Genomic DNA, 21324 nt, shown 5'->3' with positions numbered 1-21324 from the left:
GTGTCCAACCGACTTAGTCCGTATCTACCGCAGTGTCTAGAACAGTGCTCGGCACATAGTAAACTATTAATAAATACCATGTTATATGGTATTTATATGGTACTGGATTATGGTATTTTATGTGGCATTGGAAACAGCATGGCTCTGTCGATAGAGCGTAGGCCTAGGAGTCAGAAGGACCTGGCTTCTAATTCCCGCGTTGCCACTTGTCTGCTCTGTGACCTTGGGGAAAGTCACTTAATTTCTCTGTCCCTCAGTTCCCTCATCTGTCTTAAATGGGGATTTAAGACTCTGAGCCCCATGTGGGACAGAAACTGTGTCCAACCAGATTAGCTTGTATCTACATCAGCACTTAGAGCAGTGCTTGACAAGTAGTAAGCACTTAAATACCATTATCATTGTTATTGTCGTTATTATATATATGTATCTATATATAAACCAAAGCTCAGGATGGTGCAGAGACTCTGAAAGTCAGCAAGCTTGTTCTCAGGTCCACTGGGTCGGGGAAAGATTCAGTGGAGGGGATGGTTCGGGCACCGGCTTCTCATAAAGCCTTCTCTAGCCTCGCCAACTCTGGAGACGATCTGGAAAATGAGCCCGATTTCTACTTAGCACTTTGGGGGCAATTCCGGAAAGACGAGAGGTCAAATAATTGCAATTTTGCCTTTGTGTTTGAATCTTTCCTGGGCTGCTTTTCACCGGCTGGCCAGGGGCCACTGCTCTGGTGAATTTTTCTTCTCTGTGATTTGACTGATTAAACGGTCCTCGCATCCTAGCCTCAAAATTGTAGTGCCGCATTTGTTGGATCCCAGAATGAATAATTAGATCAGCGAGGGGGTGGGTGTTCTGGCATGCTGGGCCCGGTTTGGAAGGGCTGGGAGGATGACATTTGGTTTTCGACGTTGGCTGGGCTCCGTTTCTCTTGTGGGCTGTAGACTTCTGATTAGGACCCGGAAACATTGGGTTGAGTGGAAAGAACCTGACTCTGGGAGTCAGGAATCTTGGGTTCTGACCCCATTTCAGAGAGTCAGGAGTCCTGGGGTCGAATAGTTAGGAATCCTGAGTTCTAATCCCGGCTCTGGGAGTCAGGAGTCGTGGGGTCCAATCCTGACTCTCTGAGTCTCAGAAGTCCTGGGTTCTAGCAGCGTGGCTTAGTGGAACGAGCACGGGCTTAGTAATCAGAGGTCATGGGTTCTAATCCTGACTCCACCACCTGTGGAGGTGCCTCCGTTACCTCATTTGTAAAATGGGGATTAAGACTGTGAGCCTCATGTGGGACAACCTTGCCTCGATTCTATTTAGTTGCCATTGTTTTTACGAGATGTTCTTCCCCTCGACTCTATTTATTGCCATTGTTCTTGTCTGTCCATCTCCCCCGATTAGACTGTAAGCCCGTCAAACGGCAGGGACTGTCTCTATGTGTTGCCGACTTGTTCATCCCAAGCGCTTAGTACAGTGCTCTGCACATAGTAAGCGCTCAATAAATACTATTGAATGAATGAATGAATGAATGACAACCTGATTACCCTGTATCTACCCCAGCCCTTAGAACAGTGCTCGGCACATAGTAAGTGCTGAACAAATACCAACGTTATTATTATCCTGGGGAGGCAGGAGACCTGGTTTCTAAATCCGGCTCTGGGATTCAAAAGTTCTGGGTTCCAATCCCACCTCTGCTTGCCAGGACTGTGCCATCGGGGTGAAGGTCCCAGTGCTTAGTAATAATAATTAATAATGATGGTATTTCTTAAGCTCTTACTACGTGCCAATCACTGTTCTAAGCCCTGGGGTAGATAAGAGGTAATCAGGTTGGACACAGTCTCTGTCCCACATGGGGCTCACCGTCTCAACCCCCATTTTACAGATGAAGTAACTGAGGTCCAGAGAAGTGAAGTGACTTGCCCAAGGTCACCCAGCAGACAAGCGGCAGAGCCGGGATGAGAACCCACAACCTCTGACTCCCCAGCCCAGGCTCTTGCCACTAGGTCATGCTGCTTCCCATAGTACAGTGCTTGACACTAAGTAAGTGTTTAAAAAATGCCACCGTATTCATGACAATAACAATAATAATAATAACAGCACTAAGAACTCCCCAGGGCATTCAGAGAGGTGGATGGGCCCAGTGGGAATCTTGAAAAATCTCTGGCTCACGGGGGCAGTGAAAAAACCAGCCGTTACCATGACAACGGTAATGCTCAGGCCACCACAAACCCGGCATTGCCACCCTGCTGTGCTCCCTGTGTCCGCAGGTAGGCCCGTCCTGGAAATGAATGACGATTTTGCTGTTTGTTAAGCGCTTACTGTGTGTCCCAGACTGTACCGAACGTTTATCTGGGAGAAGTGCAAGATAGGTCGGGCACAATCCCTGTCCCTGCTGGGGCGCACACTCTAAAGGGGAAAGAGAACAGGGATTGAATCCCCATTTCACAGTTTAGGAAACTAAGGCCAGATCAGTGAAGTGACTTGCCCAGAGACACCCGTCAGTCAAGCAGCGTGGCTCAGTAGATATGGCACAGGCCTGGGGTGAGAAGGACCTGGATTCTAATCCAGGCTCCACCCCTTGTCTGCTATGTGACCTGGGCAAGTCACTTCACTTCTCGGTGTCTCGGTTACCTCATGAGAAGCAGTGTGGCTCAGTGGAAAGAGCCCGGGCTTTGGAGTCAGAGGACATGGGTTCGAATCCCAGCTCCGCCACTTGTCAGCTGTGTGACTTTGGTCAAGTCACTTAACTTCTCGGTGCCTCAGTTACCTCATCTGTAAAATGGGGATTAAGACTGTGAGCCCCACGTGGGACAACCTGATTCCCCTGTGTCTACCCCAGCGCTTAGAACAGTGCTCGACACATAATAAGCACTTAACAAATACCAACATTATTACTATTATTATTATTATCTATAAAAATGGGGATTATGCCTGTGAGCCCCATGTGGGACAAGGACTCTGTCCAACCTGATTACCTTGTATCTACCCCAGCGCTTAAAACGGTACCTGGCACATAGTAAGCGTTTAACAACAGGGAGAGTTACCGATGGAGCTGACCACGGCTCTCGAACTCACTCCCGTTCTGATCTCCATCAGGGTGGGGAGGCTCCTGGTCATCGCTTAACTTAAGGCAGAGCTCCCCCCTCCTCTGACTGTTCAGTGCTCTGACCTTTCAGCCCGTCCTCGGCTAAGCCCGCAGGACAGGTTCAAAGTGTATCCAGTGTCTCCTTGCATCCAGCACAGCAGTCCGCTCCTCTTGCGCCCGAATCCTAAATTGGCAGCATTTTTCATGTTCACCTGCCTGCCCTCAACACAGCCTTTCATGGTCATAATTTACTCGGGAGGGAGGTGAGGCTGGCTAAAATCTAGGGGGATTTGCCAAACATCTTGAAGTAACTTTGTGACCCTGCTTGACCCTGGACAGGTCACTTCACTTCTCTGTGCCTCTGTTACCTCATCTGTAAAATGGAGATTGAGACTCTGAACCCCACGAGGGAGAGGGACTGCATCCAACTTGATTTGTTTATATCCACCCCAGCGCTTAGTACAGTGTCCATCTCCTCCAAGAGGCCTTCCCAGACTAAGCCCCACTTTTCCTCATCTACCACTCCCTTCTGCATCACCCGACTTGCTCCCTTTGCTCTTTCCCCCTCCCAGCCCCACACCACTTATGCTCAGATATGTCATTTAATAATAATGGTGGTATTTGTTAAGCGCTCACTATGTGCAAAGCAGTGTTCTAAGCGCTGGGGGGATACAGGGTGATCAGATTGTCCCACATGAGGCTCACAGTTAATCCCCATTTTACAGATGAGGTAACTGTGGCCCAGAGAAGTTAAGTGACTCGCCCACAGTCACACAGCTGACAAGTGGCAGAGCCGGGAGTCGAACCCATGACCTCTGACTCCGCAGCCCAGGCTCTTTCCACTGAGCCACGCTGCTTCTCCATTTATTCATTTCTATTAATGTCTGTCTTCCCCTCTAGACAGTGAGCTCGTTATGGTCGGGGAACGTGTCTGTTTACTGTTGTATTGTCCTTTCCCAAGCACTTAGTACGGTGCTCTGCACATAGTAAGCGCTTAATAAATATGATTGAATGAATGAATGAAAACAGCTGTGGGGGTCAGCATAACACCGCCCCATATGTCTCTCTGTCCACTTTAGCCACAATTGCTCCAGCAGCAAAGAAGTCCAGTTTGTGTGAGACAACCCTGACAACTCGTGACTCTCCACTGAAGGGAATGACCCAACTCCCAGATCCCGATCACGTCCCCAGCCCGCACACTTGGCTCTTCTAGTGCCGGCTTGCTAACTGGGCCCCGATCTCGTCTGTCTCGTCGCCGACCCCTTTCCCTTGTCCTCCCCCTGGCCTGGAACTCTCTCCCCTTCCATCTACATCGGACCACCGCTCTCTCCCCCTTCAAAGCCTTATTAAGGTCACAGCTTCTCCAAGAGGTCTTCCCCAGTGAAGCCCTCTTTTTTCTGGCTCCCTCTCCCTTCCGCGTCATTTCGGCACCTGGATCTGTGACCTCTGGACATTTGATATTCTCCCCACTCCCAACCTCACTGCACTCATTCAATCATATTTATTGAACACATACTGTGTGCAAATCACTTACTAAGGAGTTTGGGAGAGTACAACAGACACATTCCCTACCCACAATGATCTCACAGTCTAGAGGGGAAGGTAGACATTAATATGTACATAAATTAATTAGGTACACATATTTAAATTGTATATTATAAATTACTTGAAGCAGCATGGCTTAGTGGAAAAAGCACGGGCTTGGGAGTCAGAGGACATGGGTTCTAATCCCAGCTCTGCCGCTTGTTGGCTGTGTGACCTTGGGCAAGCCACTTCGCTTCTCTGTGCCTCAGTTACCTCATCTGTCAAATGGGGATTAAGACTTTGAGCCCCATGTGGGACAACCTGATTACCTTGTATCTCCCCCGGTGCTTAGAACAGTGTTTGGCATATAGTAAGTGCTTAACAAATACCATAATAATTATTATTTACATTAATGTCTGCTTCCCCCTCTAGGCTGTAAACTTGTTATGGGCAGGGAATGTGTCTGCTTATTCTCTTGAATTGTACCCCACCAAGTGCTTAGTACATAGTAAATGCTCAATAAATCCCATTGATTGATTGACTGATTTCAGTTTACACTACTGCAGTCTCATTCCTGGGCCCCTTAACCACACCTCTTTGAAGTGGTGACATCTAGGAACTTCTCAGACATTTATCATCCATCCATCAAGTAGTCTGTAGTATTTACTTAGCGCTTACTGTGTGCAGAGCACTGAACTGACTGCGTAGGACCGTACCATGGAGTTAGTAATCATCATGGTTGTGGTATTTGTTAAGGGCTTATTATGCGTCAAGCTGGACACAATCCCAGTCCTACATTGGGCTCACAGTCCAAGTAGGAGGAGAACGGGTATTGAATCCCCATTTTACAGATGAAGAAACCGAGGGAAAGAGAAGTTAAGTGACTTGCACAAAGTCACCCAGCATGGCCTAGTGGGTATGGCACAAGCCTGGGAGCCAGAGGAGCTGGATTCTGGTCCCGGCTCATAATAATAATAATAATAATGTTGGTATTTGTTAAGCGCTTACTATGTGCCGAGCACTGTTCTAAGCGCTGGGGTAGACACAGGGTAATCAGGTTGTCCCACGTGAGGCTCACAGTTAATCCCCATTTTACAGATGAGGTCACTGAGGCACAGAGAAGTGAAGTGACTTGCCCACAGTCACACAGCTGACAAGTGGCAGAGCTGGAATTCGAACTCATGACCTCCGACTCCCAAGCCCGGGCTCTTTCCACTGAGCCACGCTGCTTCTCTACTTGCCTACTGTGTGACCTTAGGCAAGTCACTTCCCTGTGCCTTAGTTTCCTTACTTCAAAATGCAGATTCACTACTTGTTCTCCCTCTTACTTAGAATGGGACAAGAGACTGTATCTGACCTGATTAAAAATGAAGGGTCTGACCCAAGGAGAGGAGTGGGGAACCTGGAGTTTTTTTAGGGGGGGGCGGTGTGGGGTACCTTATTCACCTTTCACCCTAAGTGGGAAGAGCAGAACAGTAGTGACAGAGTCAAAACAAGGAGAAGCAGCATGGCCTAGTGGACAGGGCCTGGGCCTGGGAGTCAGAGGGACTTGGGTTCTAATCCCAGCCCTGCCACTTCTCTGCTATGTGACCTTAGGGCAAGTCACTCACTTCCTGGCTTCTCAGTTCCTCATCTATAAAATGGGGATTAAAAAACTGTGAGCCCCATGTGGGACAACCTGATCACCCTGTATCTACCACAGTGCTTAGAACAGTGCTCTGCACACGAGAAGCAGCGTGGCTCAGTGGAAAGACTACGGGCTTTGCAGTTAGAGGTCATGGGTTCGAATCCCGGCTCTGCCACTTCTCAGCTAGGCAAGTCACTTAACTTCTCTGTGCCTCAGTTACCTCATCTGTAAAATGGGGATTAAGACTGTGTAGCCCCACGTGGGACAGCCTGATTCCCCTGTGTCTACCCCAGCGCTTAGAACAGTGCTCTGCACATAGTAAGCGCTTAACAAATACCAACATTATTATTATTATTATTATTGTTACATAGTAAGCTCTTAACAAATACCAACATTATTATTATTAAAACAGGGATTAAGACTGTGAGCCCCATGAAGAACAGGGACTGTGTTGAACCTCATCAACTTAGAGCAGTGCCTGGCATGTAGTAAGTGCTTAGCAAATGCCATAATTTAAGAAAAAAAATGGGGATCAAGACTTAGAGCTCCATGTGGGGCAGGGACTGTGTCCAACCTGATTAGCTTCTACCTTCCCCAGCACTTAGTACAGTGCCTGCACATAGTAAGCGCTTAATAGCACAAAAACAAAAATTGGGCTTCTGAAGAAGGGCTGACTGTGTCCGGCTGGGCTGCGCCATCGAGGCACGACTCTCGCTCTCCCACAGGCTGGGAGGAGAGGGCCGGGGGGGTCAGGGGCCGGAGCGGGCGAGGCTGCCATCGGGGAGGGGTGGCCTCCATTTTGGTCACATTCTCTGAGGAGCAGGGTTGGCGGGCGGGTGATGGGTGAGGGGGACCCTCCCTTCTTTTCAGCTACTTTCACTCCGAGTAGCATAATGTATCAGCGTCAGCGAGATAAAGCCGTTTATTCACTTACGGACATTGCGAGATAAATATTATGCCGCTTTGAAGAATAAAACTACCCAATTCATCCTATGACTAATGAGCTCCGGCGGCAGGAGGTTAAATTTTTATTAACGCCATTCCATCATGAGAAATATCTTTTCTTTTCACCCCCCCCTCCACTCCTGGTGGAGTTCTCCTAGCAGGAGAATGAGATGATGGATGTCACCGTGTTCCATTTTCTTGATCGGGTATATACCAAAGCCATTTAGTATAGAGTAATAGTAATAATGATGGTATTTGTTAAGCGCTTACTATGTGCCGAGCACTGTTGTAAGCATTGGGGTAGATACAAGGTAATCAGGTTGTCCCACGTGGGGCTCACAGTCCTCATCCCCATTTTACAAATGAGGTAACTGAGACACAGAGAAGTTAAATGACACCCAGACTCAACAGAGCTGACAAGTGGCGGAGCCAGGATTAGAACCCACGACCCCTGTCTCCCAAGCCGGGGCTCTTTCCACTAAGCCACTCTGCTTCTCAATTAAGTGGTTGCCTCACAGTCGTGGTATTTGTTAAGCAGTTAGTATGTACTAACTGCTTTACTAAGTGCTGGAGTAGATACAGGATAGAAGATCAGCGAAGTGATGCAATTAAAATTCGTTTAAACTGTGAGCCCGTTATTGGGCAGGGATTGTCTCTGTTGCCGAAGTGTACACTCCAAGCGCTTAGTACAGTGCTCTGCACATAGTAAGCGCTTAATAAATATTATTGAATTAAGGGAGATTCTGCATAAAGAAAGATGTGGGAGATCAGACCTTTTGAACACCTCCCTTGGTCAAATCCAGTGTGGTCCATGCCCAGCCTCAGTTCCCTCATCTGTGAAATGGGGATGGAGACTGTGAGCCCCACGTGGGACAGGGACTGTGTCCAACCCAATTTCCTTGTTTCCAACCTAGCGCTCTGTTCACTGCCTGACATAGTAAGAGCTTAACGAATACAATAATAATAATAATAATAATAAAATAGGCTGTAGGTTCCTTGAGAGAGGGGTTGGGGTCCACCAACTCTATTGAACTCTCCTAAGCGCTCAGTTGAGTGATGTGCATGCAGGAAATTGTCAACTCCGCAAGGGCAGGGATTGTGTCTACTAACTCTATTGTACTTTCCCAAGTGTTTAGTACAGTGCTTTGGCCATGGGAGCTCCTTAAGGGCAGAGATCATTTGTACTAACTCTAGTAGACTCCCCCAAGTGATCCGTATAGAGCTCTGCGCACAACGTACTGTCAGGTCCTTGAGGACAGGAATCATGTCCGCTAACTCTGTTGTTCTCTCCCAAGCGCTCAATGTAGTGCCCCGCACACAGTAGACTGGAAGCTACTTGAGGGCAGGGATCGTGTCTACTAACTGTCCTGCACTCTCCCAAGAACTCAACGTTCTGCATACAGTAGGACTGTAAGGTCCTTGAGGGCAGGGGTCATGTTTTTTTTACCTCTATTGTTCTCTCTCAAGTGCTCAGTCCAGTGCTCTGCCCATGGTAGAGAGTCAGGTCCTTGAGGGTAGGGAGCGGTCGTACTAATTTGTTTGCCCTCTCTGCTGCATACGGACCCAGGAGTCCCACCCGCCGGCCACGTGGCCACCGTGGCCATCCCGAGCCATCCCGACCCTCCTCCGGCGGGACAGACAGTACCTACCCTTCCCTGTGGGCCTCCCCCTTCTCCAGCTCCTGGATGACGCCCAGCAGCACTTTGATGGTCTCCTGGCTGGAGCTGATCAGGGTCTCCATGGTCTGCAGCTGGGCTTTCAGATCTCCCACTTCCGTGCCGGCCGCCGGGGCCGGCGTCTCGGGCCGGGCGTCCGCGGGAGATGAACCGTGGGCCCCGAGTGGGCCGTGGGCGGTGGAGGGCCGGGCCTCGGCCTGCGGCCCGCAGGTCCGCCCCCCGGCACCCGCCTCCGCCGCCCCGTTGACCTGCAGGACGGGCGGGTCCTCCGGGGCCCCGGGCCCCTCACCCTCGGAGTCCGGCGAGCCGGGCCCGGGCACCACCTCTGTCTCGAACAGCCTGGTGGTGGCCGAGGACTCGGAGGGGCCCGGGGCGAGGTCCGCGCCTCCTTCGGCTGCGTCCAACCCGGCTTGGGGGTAGGCCGCGGGCCCGGGCGGCGGGGAGATGAGGGCCGCCGTCCGCTGTCTGCCAGCCCTCTTGTCGCGCACGTCCAGCAGGAAGCCGAGGGCGGGGCCCCGGAAGGGGGCAGCTGCGGCCCCCTGTCCGCCACCCGCCTTCTTGCGGTCAAGGGGGAAGGTCTGATAGCCGACGCGTAGGTCCGGGGAGGTCTGGACGCCGGTGCTGCGGGTCACGTTGGGGATGGCCCGGCGGGCTGGCACGGTCAGGTACTTGCGGTAGGCCGCTCTCTGGGCCGCGGGTCGGTCCTCCCGGCGTCCGGCCGACCCCTCGTCCCCCTCCGGAGGCCGGCGGCCCGGGGGTCGGGCCTGGCGCGCTCCCAGCTGCTCGCTCTGGGCCTCACAGATGTCCTTGAAGCGCACCTGCAGGGCCTTGTTCCTCTTCTTCACCTGGCGTCCAGCGTCCAGCGTGTACTTCATGTCCAGGGCGAGGCCTGCCCCCGGCTCGCCGTCGCTGCTGTCCGAGGCCGGGAGCAGGCGGGGGCCCGGGCCCCGGCTCACCATGGTTCCTGCGGGCCAACAACACCAGAAGCCTCGTTAGCCACGGTCGGGACCAAGGACCTAATGGTAGTAATCATTGTGGTATCTGTTAAGCGCTTACTATGTGGCAGTACTAAGCGTTGGTGGGGATACAGGCATTTTATCCCTGTCCCTCATGGGGCTGGCAGTCTCAATCCCTTTTTTTTACAGATGAGGTAACCGAGGCCCAGAAAAGTGAAGTCACTTGCCCAAGGTCACAGAGCAGACAATTAGCAAGGGCTGGATTAGAACCCATGACCTTATGACTCCCAGGTCTGTGCTGTATGCACTACACCTTGACCTGTGTCCCGTGCCCAGGGGGTGTGGGATGGTCAAAGCCTTATCGAAGGCCCATCTCCTCCAAGAAGCCTTCCCTGAATAAGTCCTCCTTTCCTCTTCTCCCACTCCTTTCTGCATCTCCCTGACTTACTCCCTTCGTTCATCCTCCTTCCCGGCCCCAGACCACTTGTGTCCAGATTTGTCATTTATTTATTTCTATTAATGTTGGTCTCCCCCTCTAAACTGTAACCTGCTGGTTTCACCTTTACAATATCGCCAAGATCTGCCCTTTCCTCTCCACCCAGACGGCTACCTTACTGCTACAGTCTCTCGTTATATGCCGGCTAGACTACCGTGTCGGCCTTCTCTCTGACCTCCCTTCCTCCTCTCTCGCCCCGCTCCAGTCTATTCTTCACTCCGCCGCCCGGCTCATCTTCCCGCAGAAACGATCTGGGCCTGTCATTCCCCTTCTTAAACAACTCCAGTGGTTTCCTACCGACCTCCGCTCCAAACAAAAACTCCTCACTCTAGGCTTCGAGTCTGTACGTCACCTCGCCCCTTCCTACCTCTCCTCCCTTCTCTCTTTCCACCGCCCACCCCGCACGCTCCGCTCCTCCGCCGCCCGCCTCCTCGCCGTCCCTCGGTCTCGCCCGTCTCGCCGTCGACCCCCGGGACGCGTCCTCCCGCGGTCCCGGAACGCCCTCCCTCCTCACCTCCGCCGAACTGATTCTCTTCCCCTCTTCGAAACTCTACTTAAAACTCACCTCCTCCGAGAGGCGTTCCCAGACCGAGCTCCTCTTCTCCCTCTACTCCCTCTGCCACCCCCCCTTCACCTCTCCGCAGCTTAACCCTCTTTTCCCCCCATCTCCCTCCGCTCCTCCCCCTCTCCCTTCCCATCCCCTCGGCACTGTACTCGTCCGCTCGACTGTATATATTTTCATCACCCTATTTATTTTGTTAATGAAATGTACATCACCTCGATTCTATTTAGTCGCCATCGTTTCTACGAGACGTTCTTCCCCTCGACTCTATCTATCGCCATCGTTCTCGTCCGTCCGTCTCCCCCAATTAGACCGTAAGCCCGTCAAACGGCAGGGACCGTCTCTATCCGTTGCCGACTTGTTCATTGCAAGCGCTTAGTACAGTGCTCTGCACATAGTAAGCGCTCAATAAATACTATTGAATGAATGAATAACCTTGATGTGGACAGGGAATGTGTCAGTTTACTGTTGTATTGTACTCTCCCAAGCACTTGTACAGTGCTCTGCACACAGTAGTCATTCAATAGTTATGATTGAATGAATGAATAAATGAATGAATGGACCCTGAATCTGGGGAGGTGGGGGGTGGTTGGAGAAGGGGGGCCAGTGAAAGTGCTTGCAGTGTGCTCTTCTAATCGGGTACTGTCCTTCTGTGTTGCTGCAGGCGGAACTCTCGGAGCAGTTGGGCCTCTTATAATAATAAAATAATAGTGATGATGGTATTTGTTAGGCTTTTACGATGGGTCAAGCACTGTACTAAGCGCTGGGATAGCTACAAGCTAAACAGGTTGGACACAGTCCCTGCCCCACATGGGGCTCACAGTCTTCATCCTCATTTTACAGAAGAGGAAATTAAGGCCCAGAGAAGCAAAGTGATTTGCCCGAGGTCACCCAGAAGACAAGTGGCAGAACTGGGATTAGAAGCCAGGTCCTAATAATAATAATGTTAGTATTTGTTAAGCGCTTACTATATGCAGAGCACTGTTCTAAGCTCTGGGGTAGATACAGGGTCATCAGGTTGTCCCACGTGAGGCTCACAGTCTTAATCCCCATTTTACAGATGAGGGAACTGAGGCCCAGAGAAGTGACTTGCCCACAGTCACACAGCTGACAAGTGGCAGATCCGGGATTTGAACCCATGACCCCTGACTCCCAAGCCCGTGCTCTTTCCACTGAGCCACGCTTTTTCCCTTATCGTATCCCGGAGAGATTCAACAGCTCAGCCAGAGAAGCAGCGTGGCGCAGTGGAAAGAGCACGGGCTTTGGAGTCAGGGCTCATGAGTTCGAATCCCAGCTCTGCCACTTAGCTGTGTGACTGTGGGCAAGTCACTTAACTTCTCTGTGCCTCATTTCCCTCATCTGTAAAATGGGGATTAAGACTGTGAGCCCCACGTGGGACAACCTGATTCCCCTGTGTTTACCCCAGCGCTTAGAACAGTGCTCTGCACATAGTAAGCGCTCAACAAATACCAACATTATTATTATTATTAAGGTCGTCTACCACATTGGCGGTGGCAGAGCTGGGATACTAAGACTGTAAGCCCCATGCAGGGCAGGGACTGTGTCCAATATGATTTCCTCTTGTCCACCCCAGTGCTTAGTACAGTGCCTGGCACATAGTAAGCACTTAAGAAATTCCACAATTATTATTATTATTGCCAGAACCAGACCCTCTCAACACCCCCTCGCCGCCCAGTCCCGTCAGGACCCCGGTGCCCGGCCCCTGAGCCCCCCTCCCCGGCACAAGCTTAGAGCTGAGACGCTTCTTAAACAACAGAGCGAGCGACAAAACGCCGAATCGCAGTGCATGTTTCCCATTAGACAGACATATTTTATTACATTCATCAAGAAAGCTAACGATGCTTCATGTTCCGACTTCAGAGATTATCATTTCACACAGAGTTCTCTGCTGGCCTTTAAATAGCAGGCAGTTCACCAAATGCAACTCATTGTATTCCGGCATTACTCTCTTTCTGAGAATTCTCTGACTAAAACGTATTATCGTTCGGCGAGAAGAGAGTCGTTTTTGTGCCGGAGATTTATCGGCGGTTCTAGTTTCCGGAGAAGTGTGTGCCTCCGCCCCAAATGAGAAATTGAGATGTATATTTCTAATTATAAGAAGCCGTGCGGGCATAAGCAATCATAATGAATCTACTTAATCAATAGGACCATATTGATGCGGTTGAAATTTGGGGAAATGTTTACCTCGTGTCGGCACGAGATCTCATTGACTTTTCAGAGCAAAGGAAGCCCTCGAGTTAATACAGGAGGAGAAAGAGGTGGAGGAGGAGGAGGAATAATAATAGTATTTTTGAGTGCACATTGTGTGCAAACAACACGCCTTCACATTGGGAAACGCAACTGTAGCAAAAATTAGACCCAGTCACTGGCCCCTGACAAGATCACGATCTAAGGATAAGTGAGGAAGAGGGAATTCTTGTCCGAAGGCATTACGGTGTTCACAAGATAGTACAGTGCTCTGCATACAGCACTCAGTCAACTGAGAGAGAGGGGAGGGGAGAGAAAAAGGAGGGGGTGAGAGAAATCAATCAATCAGTCAATCATTTGATTGAGTTAATGGTCTTTTTTGAGCCCTTACTATGTGCAGAGCACTGTACTATGCACTTGGGAGAGTACTGGGTAACAGAATTGGTAGACAGGTTCCCTGCTCACAAGGAGCTTTGAGATTAGAGGGAGAGGCAGTCATTAAAATAAATGCTGGTTATGGATATAAGTGCTGTGGGGGTTGTGGCTTAGTGGAAAGACCCCAGGCTTGGGAGTCAGAGGACATGGGTTCTAATCCCCGCTCCGCCACTTGTCTGCTGTGTGACCTTGGGCAAGTCACTTAACTTCTCTGCGCTTCAGTTACCTCATCTGTAAAAAAAAATGGGGATTAAAAAAATGTGAGCCCCACATGGGACAATCTGATTACCCTGTATCTATCCCAGCGCTTAGAACAGTGCTCTGCACATAGTAAGCGCTTAACAAAGGCTCAGTGGAAAGAGCATGGGCTTTGGAGTCAGAGGTCATGAGTTCGAATCCCAGCTCTGCCACTTGTCAGCTGTGTGACTGTGGGCAAGTCACAACTTCTCTGGGCCTCAGTTACCTCATCTGTAAAATGGGGATTAAGATTGTGAGCCCCATGTGGGACAACCTGATTCCCCCGTGTCTCCCCCAGCGCTCAGAACAGTGCTCTGCACATAGTAAGCGCTTAACAAATACCAACATTATTATTAATCCCAGCTCTGCCACTTTTCAGCTGTGTGACTTTGGACAAGTCACTTAACTTTTCTGTGCCTCAGTTACCTCATGTGTAAAATGGGGATGAAGACTGAGCCCCACGTAGGAAACCTGATTACCTTGTATGGACCCTAGTGCTTAGAACAGGGCTTGGCACAAAGTAAGCACTTAACAAGTAGCATTATTATTATTAAATAAAGGGGTAAATGCAAGTGCAAGGGCAAAACAGAATAATAATAATAACTGTATTTGTTTTTGTATTTGTGTTAATTATATTTATATTTGGTATCGTATTTGTGAACTGCTTACTATGTGCCAGGCACTGGTCTAAGCACTGGGGTAAATGAGAGCTAATCGATTGGACTCAGTCCCTGTCCCACTCGGGGCTCACAGTCTTAATCCTCGTTTTACAGATGAGGTAACTAAGGCCTAGAGAAGTGAAGTGACTTGCCCATGGTTACACAGCAGACGAGTGTGGAGCCGAGCTTAAAGCCCAGGACCTTCTGACTCTGAGGCCCGGGCTGTAGCCAGTAGACCTCGCTGCTGGGAAAACGCTCCCTAAATGCCATGGAAAAGATAAATGAGGAAAGGTAAAGCAAGGAAACCACCCAAACCCGACCTAAAAGGCTGGGATCAAGATGAAAACAAGAAGAGCAACAGGCCCTGGGGCCAGAGGAGCCGAGGGTGGGGCTTTCAGCCCAGACAATGTTAGAGACAGGCGATTTGACTCACTGCTGATTGTAACCGCATTTATGGATTTGCCTGGGGGTGGGGAGATATAAATCTTCTCTAGAAGACCTTTTTGTAAGGTTGTTTTTTTTTCCTCCAACATTTGGCAGTGGAAGAGGTTTCGGGTCCGAATTTCTGAGGAAAATGGAATCAGCGTGAGTCTGTGGCAGCTGTTGCTGGCCATCAGATCTACTCACCTCGCACACTGAATTATGCAGTGTGGGAAAGGGCTGCAGCTGGCAGGCTGGTCTGCCCACCTCTCGGGGTAATAATAATGTTGGTATTTGTTAAGCGCTTACTATGTGCAGAGCACTCCAGGGTACTGTTCCCTTTGGGGGTCCTGCCTGCTGCTGGGATCTTGCCCACCTCCGGGAGTCCTAGGTGCCTCTCGGGGTCCTGCCTGACTCTTGCCCCCCTGTCAGGGTCCTGCCCGTTTCTGGGAGTCTTGGCTGGGTAAGGCCTTCATTGTGTAAGTGGCCCCACAGCTGCCTGGGGTTAGGATCCAGCTTTCTTGACTGCCAAAGCAAGAAAGAGAAGCTTTTGAGGCAGCTTGGGCATCGGCCGGGACTATCATTCATCCATTCATCCAGTCGTATTTATTGAGCGCTTATTCTGTGAAGAACGCTGTACAGATGGTTTAGGAGAGTATGTTAGGACAATAAACAGACACATTCCCTGCCCACGATGAGCTTACAGTGTGGAGGGAGAGAAAAACATTAATATAAATAAATAGCAGGTAATTAATATTGGTATTGGTTAAGTGCTTATTATGTGCCAAGCACTGTTCTAAGCACTGGGGTAGATACAGGGTAATCGGGTTGTCCCACGTGAGGCTCACAGTTCATCCCCATTTTACAGATGAGGTAACTGAGGCACAGAGAAGTTAAGTGACTTGCCCACAGTCACACAGCTGACAAGTGGTAGAGCCGGGATTCGAACCCATGACATGTAGATATGTACACAGGTGCTGTGGGGCTGGGAAGGGGGATGAATTAAGAGAGCAAGGCAAGGAGACTCAGAAGGGAGTGGGAGAAGAGGAAAGGAGGGCTTATTCAGGGAAGGCCTCTTGGAGGTGATGGGCCTTCAATAAGGCTTTGACGCTGGGGAGAATTGTTGTCGAATTTGAGGAGGGAGGGCGTTCCAGGCCAGAGGCAGGACATGGGCGAAGGGCGAGAGGTTGGCGGTGGAGATCGAGGTACAACTAGAAGATTGGCATTAGAGGGGTGAAGTGTGCGGGTTGGGTTGTAGTAGGAGAGTAGCGAGGTGAGGTAGGAGGGGGCAAAGTGATTGAATGATTCAACACAGATAGAGATGAGTTTTTGACTTCTCCCCTTCTGCCTGGTTCCATGTTTGGGTATCGGCTGGGATTTCTCCTCCTTTTTTTTCCCTATGGTATTTGTAAAGTGCCTACCATGTGTCAAAAATTGTTCTAAACACGTTCTAAGTTAGTTAGAAGAGAGAAGCAGCCTGGTCTAGTGGATAGAATTTGGGCCTGGGAGTCAGAAGAACCTGGGTTCTAATCCCGCTCCTCCACTTGTCTGCCTGGGGAAGTCGCTTCACTTCTCTGGGCCTCAGTTCCCTCATCTGTAAAGTGGGGATTAAGACTGTGAGCCCCATATAGGACAGGGACTGTTTCCAACCTGATTAGCTTGTATCTACCACAGCATTTAGAACATAGAACACTTAGCACACAGTAAATGCCTAACAAATACCATTTAAAAAAACAAAACACAAAAAAATTGGTCACAATCCCTGTCTCATGTGGAGCTCACAATCTAAGCAGGAGGGAAAATGAATATTTAATCCCCATTTTACAGTTGAGGAAATGGAGGCCTAGAGAAATGAGGTGATTTGCCCAAGGTCACAGAGCAAGCAATTGGCAGCTCAGTTGACAGTCAGAATTAGAACCCAGATCCTCTAACTTCCAGGCCCATGTTCTTTCCTCTCAGCCACACTGCTCTCCCTTTTTCCCTGGTTCCTTGTTTGAACAAGAAGGGAAACACAGCAAGTGTTGAGAAGGAGATTTTGGAGAATCTTGAGAAACAGCATAGCCTAGTGTAGAGAGACCGGGCCTGGGAGCCTGAAGACCCGAGTTCTAATCCTGGTTCTGCCACTTGTCTGCTGTGGGACTTTGACCAAGTCAATTCTCTGGGCCTCAGTTTCCTCATATGTAGAGCGAAGGTTTAAGTCCTGTCCTCCCTCTCCCTAGATGTGAGCTCCAAATGGTACAGGGACTGTGTCCAACCTGATTAGCTTGTATCTGCCGCAGTGCTTAGTGCAGTGTTTGACACATAGTAAGTGCTTAACAAATACCACAGTTATTATTAATAATATTAATGATAAGAAAGGGCTGCTTGGACAGTGAGTTTAAGGAGGGTTTCTACAAAAATAGGTTGAAATGAATCCACCAGACCCCAGCCTTCTCCCCTCTTCAAAGCTCATCCGAAAAAGTCTCTATCTTCCAGGAAGCATTCCCTGATTGATTGCCAACACCCACTTCTGGCACCCATCTTCAACCCTCCTCTTCTCCCCACCTCCCCTCCCACCCACACTCTTTTTCTCTCTCTTCCCCCCGCACATTCCAAAATTGATTCTGTTCTTTCTCTGTGACATGGGCCGGACCCTTCCTGCCCTAACTTCTTCCTCAGGAACCTCCACTAGTTGCCCATTCCCCTCTGCATCAAACAAAAACTCCTCACCATTGGCTTTATTCCCTTGCCTTGAACCCATGACCTTCTGACTCCCCGGCCTGTGGTCTATCCACTACTCCACACAGCTGCCTCTTTTGTGTCAGGACCCTCCCACTCCCAAATGTAGCAACTTCCTCTTGGCTGCCACCCCAATTCTCAGACCCCTTCCCCCTCACGACAAAGCCGGTAATGTTTCTGCTGAAATAATAGCGTTCACTAAGTTCACTAAGAAGGAGCGTGGCTTAGTGAAAAGAGCACGGGCTTGGGAGTCAGAGGTCATGGGTTCTAATCTCACCTCCACCACTTATCAGCTATGTGACTTTGAGCATGTCACTTAACTTCTCTGTGCCTCTGTTACCTCCTCTTTAAAATGGACATTAAGACTGTGAGCCCCATATGGGATAACCTGATGACCTAGTATTTACCCCAGTGCTTAGAACAGTGCTTGGCACACAGTAAGCACTTAACAAATACCAGCATCATCATCATCATGACTAAGTGTTTACTATGGGCTAAGCCTCTTAAGTGCTCAGAACAGTGCCTAGCACTCAGCCCTTGCTACGGTTCCCAACAATCAGCACCCAGTACGGTTATTTATTCATATGAATGCCCTTCTCCCCCTCTAGACTGAGAAGCAGCGTGGCTCAGTGAGAAGCAGCGTGGCTCAGTGGAAAGAGCCCGGGCTTGGGAGTCAGAGGTCACGGGTCTGAATGCCGGCTCTTCCACTTGTCAGCTGTATGACTGTGGGCAAGTCACTTCACTTCTCTGGGCCTCAGTTACCTCATCTGGAAAATGGGAATTAAGACCGTGAGCCTCACGTGGGACCACCTGATGACCCTGTATCTCCCCCAGCACTTAGAACAGTGCTCGGCACATAGTAAGCGCTTAACAAATACCAACATTATTTTTATTATTAGACTGTAAGCTCCTTGTGGGCAGGGAATGCGTCTGTTATATCAGTGTATTGAACTCTCCCAAGCGCTTAGTACAGTATTCTGCACACAGTAAGCTATCAATAGATATGATTGACTGACTGACTACAGTGCCCAGCACTTAGTGCCCGGTAGAGCACTCAACTGGATAGAGTGCCCAGTATGGTACCCAACCCTCAGAGGCCACTATTGATGCCCAACACTCAACACCCAGTACAGTGCCCAGCATTCAATACCTGGTATAGTGCCTGACACTTAATGCCCAGTACAGTGCCCACCACTCAGCTTCCAGTTTGGTGCCCGTGGCTTAGTGGAAAGAACCCGGGCTTGGGAGTCAGAGGTCGTGGGTCCTAATCCCAGCTCTGCCACTTAGCTGTGTGACTTTGGGCAAGTCGTTTAACTTCTCTGTGCCTCAGTTACCTCATCTGTAAAATGGGGATGAAGCCTGTGAACCCCATGTGGGACAACCTGATTACCTTGTATCTACCCCAGCGCTTAGAACAGTGCTTGGTACATAGTAAGCGATTAACAAATACCATCATTATTATTATTATTATTATTTAGTGCTTGGTACAGTACCCAGTACAGTGCCCACCACTCAGTGCCCAGTATAGTGCCCAGCACTCCGTGCCTGGTTCAGCATCCAGCACTCAGCACCTGGTACGGTGCCCAGCACTCAGAACCTAGTCCAGTAACATTATTCCACCTCCGACTACTAACTCTGTTGTATTTTCCCAAGTGCTTAGTACAATGCTTTACACACAATAAGCTCTCAATAAATTGATTTGGTGGGAGCTGCTGACTGTGTGTACTTTTATTGTACTCTCCCAAGCACCTAATAATAATAATAATTATGATACTTGTTAAGCACTTACTATGTGCCAAGCACTGTTCTAAGTGCTGGGATAGATAGAAGTTAACCAGATTGGTCACAGTCCCTGTCCCACATTAGACTCACAGTCTTAATCCCCATTTTTTACAGATGAGGTAACTGAGACTCAGAGAAGTGAAGTGGTTTGCCCAAGGTCACACAGCAGACAAGTATTGGGATTAGAACCCATGTCCTTCTGATTTCCAAGCCCGTGCTCTATCCACTACACCATGCTGCTTCTCTAATCAGTCTCTAACCAGTCACTAGTATTTACTGAGTGACTGCTCTGTGCAGATCACCATACTAAATTCTTGGGACAGGACAATAAAGATAGTAGACATGATTCCTGCTCTCCAAGAGCTGACTGTCTATTATGGGCAGAGCACTGAACTGAGTGGTTGGGAACATCCGGTAGAATTAGTAGACATGATTCTTGTTTTCTAGGACCTTCCATTTTATCATAGTGTCTGGACAATGTTCTGCACAGTCTTTTGGGTTTTTTTAAAATGGTATTTGTCAATTGCTTATTATGAGCCCCGCATTGTACTAAGTGCAGGGTTACAAGATCATCAGTTTGGACACATGGGGCTCACAGTCTTAACCCCCATTTTAAAGATGAGGAAACTGAAGCACAGAGAAATGAAGCATGTTGCCCGAGGCCACACAGAAGACAAATGGCGGAGCCGGGATTAGAACCTAGGTTCTCTGACTCACAGACCTAGGCTCCTTCTGCTTTCTTTCACTAGGCCACACTGCTTCTCTGTTCTGTATGCAGTGTACCATCACAAAATTCAAATGAAGGAGTGAATTAAGGAATGGATGATGCATTGAGCCTTGCTTTTTTCTGGTATTTGTTAAGCACTTATTAGGTTCCAAGCACTGTATTAAGTGCTGGGGAGATACAAGCCAATTGGTTTGGACACCAACCAAGTCCCAAATGGGGCCTACAGTCTTAAGCCCCAATTTACGGATGAGGTAACTGAGGCACAGAGAAGTGAAGTGTCTGGCCCAAGGTCACGCAACAGACATTTGGAAGCAGGATTAGAACCCAGATCCTCTAACCCCCAGGCCCGTGCTCTCTCCATTAGGCCCCGCTGCTTGCCTTCCAGGTTTGATTGTTCCGTATCTGGAATGTGTAACAAGTCAGTTCCTCCCTCCCCCTGAGCATACTGGGTAGCCGTTTTCCAGAGCCATTTTCCAGAGATCTAAAGGTAATCATCGTAGTCCCTAAAAGAGTAGTAACATTTACTTTCATGTCTTCTTGTTGTGTATTAACTTTGCATTCGTTCATTTTACGACTGGCTTTATTGGGCAAAAATTACCCTTCACAAATGAAAGCACTCTGTTCTTCAGGGCTCAGCGCGATGATGGGAATTTCGACCAGTTCAATTAAATTTGTTTGCGAGCTTAATTTCTTTGAATATATTGCCATTTATTCTCCTCTGCAGAGGTCAGTGATTAAAGGGAATATAGCACAGGTTGTAGCTGGGAAACCTAGAATTAGCCAGTGAATTGAAAACCAACACACAAGAATGTTAATGTGGTAATGTCTACTGCCTGTCAGTAGTAAAACAGGAGGTGAGGCCGGTGGAAACAGCCCAGGACTGGGAGGTGGGAGACTTGAATTCCAGTCACTCATTCATTTGTATTTATTGAGCACTTACTGTGTGCAGAGCACTGTACTAAGCGTTTGGAAAGTACAATTCAGCAACAAATAGAGACAATCCCTGCCCAAAATGGGCTCACAGTCTACAAGTGGGGAGGCAGGCATCAAAACAAGTAAACAGGCATCAATAGCATCAGTATAAAGAAAGAGAATAATAGATGAATACACATCATTAATATAAATAAATAGCCACCACTTGCGTACTGTGTAACCTTGACACTTGTGGGAAGCAGCATGGCTTAGTGGATAGACCACGGGATTCAGAAGGATGTGGATTCTAATACCAGCTCTGCTGCATGTCTGTCTTGTGGCCTTAGGCTAGTCACTTCACTTCTGTCTGTCT

At 49.2% G+C, this 21324-nt stretch overlaps 2 protein-coding genes across 3 annotated transcripts in view; one reads left to right on the top strand and one right to left on the bottom strand.

Annotated features, from left to right (window-relative positions):
* Positions 1 to 9798, bottom strand: part of INSYN2A (inhibitory synaptic factor 2A) — a 48257-nt gene extending 38459 nt beyond the window's left edge. Inside the window, exon 1 of the mRNA XM_039911640.1 lies at positions 8813 to 9798. Within this exon, the coding sequence (XP_039767574.1) occupies positions 8813 to 9798 (986 nt within the window). The remainder of the gene's footprint in view (positions 1 to 8812) is intronic.
* DOCK1 (dedicator of cytokinesis 1) overlaps positions 1 to 21324 on the top strand; it is a 395003-nt gene that overhangs the window by 158388 nt on the left and 215291 nt on the right. The gene's annotated exons all lie outside the window — the stretch shown is intronic.

The sequence above is a fragment of the Ornithorhynchus anatinus genome, chromosome 3, assembly GCF_004115215.2.
Source record: "Ornithorhynchus anatinus isolate Pmale09 chromosome 3, mOrnAna1.pri.v4, whole genome shotgun sequence".
NCBI classification, from domain to species: domain Eukaryota; kingdom Metazoa; phylum Chordata; class Mammalia; order Monotremata; family Ornithorhynchidae; genus Ornithorhynchus; species Ornithorhynchus anatinus.
The sequence above is the reverse complement of the archived record's forward strand: the minus strand, read 5'-3'. Positions and strand labels throughout refer to the sequence as shown.